This window comes from Morone saxatilis, unplaced genomic scaffold (assembly GCF_004916995.1).
Source record: "Morone saxatilis isolate NCDOM2014 unplaced genomic scaffold, NCSU_SB_2.0 Contig7, whole genome shotgun sequence".
NCBI classification, from domain to species: Eukaryota; Metazoa; Chordata; class Actinopteri; family Moronidae; genus Morone; species Morone saxatilis.
The window spans coordinates 19367026-19373432 of NW_023340246.1; the positions used below are offsets into that span (position 1 = coordinate 19367026).

At 41.4% G+C, this 6407-nt stretch overlaps 1 protein-coding gene across 1 annotated transcript; it reads right to left on the bottom strand.

Annotated features, from left to right (window-relative positions):
- Positions 1 to 6: 6 nt before the first annotated feature.
- Positions 7 to 6080, bottom strand: LOC118341052 (AN1-type zinc finger protein 3-like). Its single transcript, XM_035679225.1, has 5 exons — positions 5258 to 6080; positions 2735 to 2926; positions 1574 to 1639; positions 1321 to 1491; positions 7 to 210 (listed from the first exon to the last, which is right to left on the bottom strand). The coding sequence occupies exons 1-5, from the start codon at positions 5382 to 5384 to the stop codon at positions 56 to 58; spliced, it is 711 nt and encodes a 236-aa protein (XP_035535118.1). The 5' UTR covers positions 5385 to 6080; the 3' UTR covers positions 7 to 55.
- Positions 6081 to 6407: the final 327 nt, after the last annotated feature.

Sequence of the window (6407 nt, forward strand, 5' to 3'; positions counted from 1 at the left end):
CTCCTCTTTGTAAGCGCCTCATCTCTAACTGGATGGCTGGTCACCGTGTGGCCAATCAGGAGCACTCCTCCCCGATGCGTTGGCACGAGCGGCCCACCTTGCGGTCCAGCTTCACCATCTTGAGGACGGCCTCCTCACGCCCGCGGCCCAGATGGTCGAACAGACAGTCGTGTTGCTCGGGTAGACGGTGAAGCATGCAGAATACATAGCCTGGGAGGGAAACAGAGAGCAGAGCGGTGAGGGAGGAAGTGACCCCGATAAATGCTCCACTGCTCCCGCTTTGCATGGGAGAAAATATCACAGTGGTTTTACCGCGTAGAGCTCGTTGCCAAACACAAACGCAGCAAAGCAAGCCTCTTACCGAGTCCTCCAACTGATTTGCACTACTTTCCTCACCCAAATGGAAGAGAAAGGGACAGAAATATTGGGCCATTTCGAAAATGTTATGATTCTGAATAAAGCGCAGCTCGGTGTATTATCTGTTTATGTACAATAATACTAGATCCTAGATTTTAGTGATCCAGGAAAGGTGTTAAATTTACTCTTGGTAAATTCTATATAAATTATCTTAACTCAAGGTCTACTTTTTCCCCCAGTGGTTCCTAAATATGACACTGGCATATTTGAGATTTAATTTTAAGTGAAAATTGCAGTTTGGTATCAATATCGGTTATCGGGATACATTGATCAGTAATAAGAATAAGAATATAGCTTTTAAATAATATAATAACATACATCATACTTGTGCCATGTGCACAGGTGTTTTGATGGCTTTTTTTTTTTACTTGGGAAGGAACATTAAGTGGTTTGCCAATGCAAATGTGTGTTTCATTCACATGCATTATAGACTTATAAAATAAGCCTTTTTGGGGTTCATCAGTTTTTAATATTTTAAAATCTTGCCTGTTTTACTTGTGTTTGCAAAAAATACACATGTAAACTGACAACAGCATTGTAAAAGATTAATAATTTTACTAATTTACTTTAAGAATGAACACTTTAATTAAATCAGCTTAAAGTATATCTTGTTTTTTTTTTCATTTGGGTTACGAACTGTGCCTTTAAAAGTAAAAAGTAAAATATATGCTCAAAAGTAAGAATAAAAGCAGGTGCTGACATACCTGCTATATGGCAGTGGTTTATGTATTTTCAGTTTTTCAGGTCAACCTAAAACACCACAGCAGCTGACTTTGTTGCTCGACACATTTTCAACCACAGTGGGTGAACAGAGTCAGTCAGTTTTAAAGCGGTGGTATGAAGGAGGAAGTTCGTGCAGCCTTTAAAAATGACACGTGACTACATTGATGTGTTGGTACTGACCACAGCGGCAGGAGCCCAGTTCCTGCTGCACCAGCTCTAGTTTGGTTTGGCAGCGATAGCAGCGCCGGCGATTCTTCTGCTTGGGCGTCCCGCGGGCCTCCTCGCTGCTCCCCTCCTTCTCGTCTGTCCGTGGCCGCTTCTCTGGCGTCGCCTCGCTCTCTGAGCCCGACGCTGAAAAGCAAGCGGCAGGGTTAGCGCTCAAAGTGGGGCAGGTCACGCGGAGCCACTGGCAGGACGAAGAGGCTGACTGTACCTGACTCTCGTGGACGTTTTGTGGGTGTGCAGAGTGTGCCTTGGGCTGTTTCTGTGGACGACACGCCTACAGACGGAAAATGAAGAGACGTGTGGTGTGAGACAAGATATTAAATGTTCTCTTCCCATACCATGCATCCATGTTGAGGGGAAAAAACACAATAAAATAACAAAATATTACATGTTCTGATGAACCACCCTTTAAGAAAAATCATTTGTTTTTTCTATTAAGAGCAACCTCTTTACAAACACTTGAACATCAAACAGTCCTCCATATTAGTTCCACTTGTAAATGAAGACAGGCGACTGACTGTCATAACAAGAATCTTACATCTTTAATATTACTGAGTAATATTTGAGGGTTGAGTCATGTTGAGAAAGAAGCAGAAATACTTTCTACTCCACAACGGGAGATTTCAATGAACACTTATTAAAAACGATTATTTAGTCATTAGATTACTCTTTAGATGTTCGATTTGAAAGATTTAATTATCCAGCAGGGCTAGATAATTGCACTACTTTTCCAAAGCAAATTACAGAACAAACATCTAAAACATTCTTTGAACCATTTGTAGCGGAAATAAATCAAATTCTCTTTCCCAATTGGCATGTTTCACTTGCTCAAAGAAGGTTACAATTTTAGAACTCCAAAATAGACTAAATAATGGTGACTTTATAACACAGTCAGTACAGAGACATACATGGTAAACACAGTGCTTGTACGACTGGTCCGACCTCAAAGACGTCACACTACTGATATCTATAAAAGAAACACTGCTGATGTTTTCTTGAGAATTACAGTATGAAATGATTTCCTGAGTTCTGCGATGCACTCCAGATTAAATTATGCTTCCTCGGTGCGAGTAGTCGAAAAGGTTCAGCGCCCCACCGGCCTGTGAACTGAACCCAGTCATAACTTTACCTCCTGTTTGTCTCGCTCTAGCTCACTCTGTACTTTCTCACTGGATTTAAAGACGTAAAGAATAGACGGTGCATTCCTCATCAACAGCTTGCAGTGGACATATCGCTGCACGTATCCAGTCTGTGATACATCCTAAACATTTTTGTCTTTGTTTTAGGACATTTAAAAAAAAATCAGAACATAAAACCCTGCATTATTTTGTTTTCCTTGATGTGGATATCACTGGTTGCCCCATCTTACCTTCCCTCGTGCTGGGAAACGTGGGCGAGGGCTCTTCGGTTGATGGCTGCTCGGAGCTAGAGGGCGGCGACGACAATAGGGATTGGGTACTGCTACTGCTCGTCTCGCTACTGAAAACTGGCGATTGGCTACTCCCAGTGCTTTGGATAGGCTTGGAGGTGCAGTCCTCCCCTGGCTGCTTCTTCTGGATATCTGTGGTCAAGGACAGCGAGCAAGCAAGCAGAGAGAAATGTAAAAATAGGACAGGGAAATAGATACAGACAGAGAGGGAGGAAGAGAAGAAAAGAGGGACGACGCAGAAACTGTCAAAACACTCAGATCTGGACTCATCCGCCTGTTTATGGTGCGTAGTGCGGAGATGCAGGCGCACACCCCAAACCTCCTGACTAAGTCTGTAATAACAGGTTATATGTAGTATATAAGTACAAGTGTGTTGAAAATAGGGTACCAGGCAAACATTACTGATAGTTTGCACATAGTAAAGCTGCACCTTTCAAGACATTTATGTATGAATATTCAATTAAAACTAAGGAGACGTTTTTCCTGTCTGTGCGATGATTACACAACGGCTGCTTGGTAAATGTAAATGTGTGTACAGTTTCCTAACATCATGTTACAGGGTGTTTTGAAACTTGGTTGATCCATTAAGGCAAACATTTAGTCACCTGCTTGTCTTTTGGTGTCAAACATTAAGTCACATGTCACACATCGGTTTAGAAAACTCTTCCTTTGGTGCGTTTAAGGAAATTCGGTCAGTTGACAATTAGCTGCTTTAAAGGATTAAATTCCCGCTTCTTTTTTTTTTGATCGGGAAAATCAAATGGCCCTAAGCACCCATGGACATTATGCAAAGTAGAATTTGAATTAGAGCTCGAGTTGATTGGTCAAGTAGCATACAATTAATTGGTAACATTGAGTCATTAAGTGATTATTTATTCAAGTAGTTTTTAAACAAATATTATCTCCTTGGTTCTACTTTAGTCGTTGATGATAGTAAATTGGTTGTCGTTAGACTTCCTCTAGCGCTCTGGCAAATTGTGATGGGCAGTTTTCACCACAGTGGTCTGTCTAATAAAGACAAATTCAACACCCCAAAAAATACCTTTTCAACTTTTATATGTCCAAGTCTTCCAGGTCCCTGCTCTTAACTACATGACCACATGACTACAAGTTAACTTTGCCAAGTGAAACATGACTGGGTAAGAGAAAGACATGATCACCTTGGAGAACTGGGCTGCACTTCGGACCTCTCTATATAATGATAATCGGATGTTATCGATCCACGAGAGTATTGTCTTTACTCTTTCCCCTCCAGGGAGGGTGACGGAGGTCAGCCTAGATTTCAGTTTCTCCTCCACGTGTGGACTAACCCACTTCTGCTCGGCTTCTATACTCATGTGTATTGAGTCTATTCTGAGCGTTACTGCCGTCTGTGATGCTAGACTCAAAGCGGGGCCCTTAGGTCCTCGCTGTCTGCCATACTCACTGGTTGCCATGGCCACCGACAGGGCCGCAGTGCACCCTCAACCCATCCTCCCAAACCAGACTGGAGGAGTCATTGAGAAAACTCAATGTGTACCTTGACATTTTCAAACTTTAATTGGGCATTTTTCTTTGTCAGAAACCTTCACGTTGTGGAAAAGCAAACTTTCTACATTTATTTCAGAACAAAATGCTGAAGGAGGTTACCAGACTAAGACTCATTGCTCTTTTTCCAAACACTACGACTCTCTACAAAGCAATTTAAGGTAATTGTTTATCATAGAATCCGATATTCCCTAAAAAGGCAATTACCTTTTACCTTTCAATATTTTCCTCCAAATGGCGGATACATCACTTTGTAGTGAGACTACTCGGTCTTCCCATTTTCCCAGAATGGCTTCTTAGCGTTGTTAGCATTCCTAACCGAAATCAACTGGCACACCTAGCCTCAAGCTTCTGCTATAGCTGTGTCTGAGAGAACAGCTCTGCGTGCCAAGAAGAAACTCAACAGTAAAAACAAATGTGGAACTGTTTCCCCCATTTATATGTGACAAGAGCCAGCTGAAAGTAAGATTAAAAGACGATTTTAGAGGTTGGAAACATGAAATTCAATGTTCTCTTTGGCTCTGAGCATAAATGAGTTCCTTTGCATCAGTTAACAATTGTACATTTTACAGGTGAACAACTCCAGGTAAGCGAGGCAGAAGTGATTATTCTTTTGGCTTACAGGCCTAAAACACTAGTCACATTTATGTGCTGTACAATTTAAGCGAGAGAGCAACATTTCAATCACAGGCACGACTTGCCAGGTGTTCAACCTCACATCCATGTACATTTATTTCATGACAACTGCGACTTCAGCCATGAAGAAACCATGTGGTTATAGTATTAGTGAAAATTATTTTATTTACCAGTTTCAAACCTTTTTTTTTTGTCATTTCTGTTTAATTACTTCTTTTTTTTTTTACTAGATGTTAATAAGTTATTAGCTTATGATGATCTTTGTAATTTTAAGACAGTGTGTAGTGAGTGAACACTTACCAGCAAAACATTTGGAGCAGAGATTCATGGTTTTACTGGACCTGAGGAAACAGGTGAGAAAATGAATGTCATTGACCTCCTCCGATATCCAAGCTCTGCCTCTACTTGTTACAAACTTCCACAACATAAACCTTTTCTGAAACAAACAATAGACAATACCGTGGCATGAAAAAATGAAACACAAATCAATTGTATGGAGTTAAAAATGGGAAGAAAAAAAAATTGTAAACTGCACACAAAATAACCACATGATTATCATAAACGATCTGGTTAACAATTTTCTGCCATGTTAATCTCTCTGTCCCTTTTCCCCCACAGACCAATACCTGTATCAATTTCATACAGAGTGGCTAAACACAAATGTGGAAGAGAAATGCCGTTCAGGAATACGGCACTGCCTCCATAACGAACACTTTTAGGACCTTACCCCCTTTTTCGATAACTCAAATGACAATTATATCACACCCTGAGCGTCAACCATAACGTCTTTCATAATCGCTCCTAATGTTTCATCTCAGCTCCCCTCTTTTTGTTTGTCAGTCTGGCAACTGGGCCTTTGTGTCAATAAATTCAAGGCGGAAGGAAAGGAAATCACAGACGACCGGGAAGCAAACGACTGTTATGGGGACACTAAAAATCACCTAAAGTAGGAGGCTACGGTTGTAATAAATTGATTATATTACTGTTTTACTACTGTCATTTTCTGTCTTCACAACTAGTTTCATGCAAACAGAGACACTTTTTTTTCTCCTTCCGACGGGCAGATAAAATCCATCTCCTGTTCCATATTGGCGTCGATTACCGTGGGTCTTTCGGCAGTCAAACAAGTAAGCGTTCAACTATAACGTCACTAATCAAATCAAACTAGGCGTCGAGACATTACGGTGATTTTTTAACGCCCGTGTACAACACCTGAATACGCAAGCAGTGCCTATATTTGAACAGTCATGCTAGCCTTAAGCTCAAAGAACAGCTGAGGCTGACACAGCGGGGTCGAGCGCGACAAAGGCCAGCTTAAGATGACAAAAAGTATACAGCTACGTCTGACCAAGAGCGGAGTATGAGATGTCCTAAAATGGCCACCTACTTTAGGGGTGGTGGCTAAGCCTTATACTCGAGGTGAGGGGAGAGGGGGAGGGGATGTGTATGG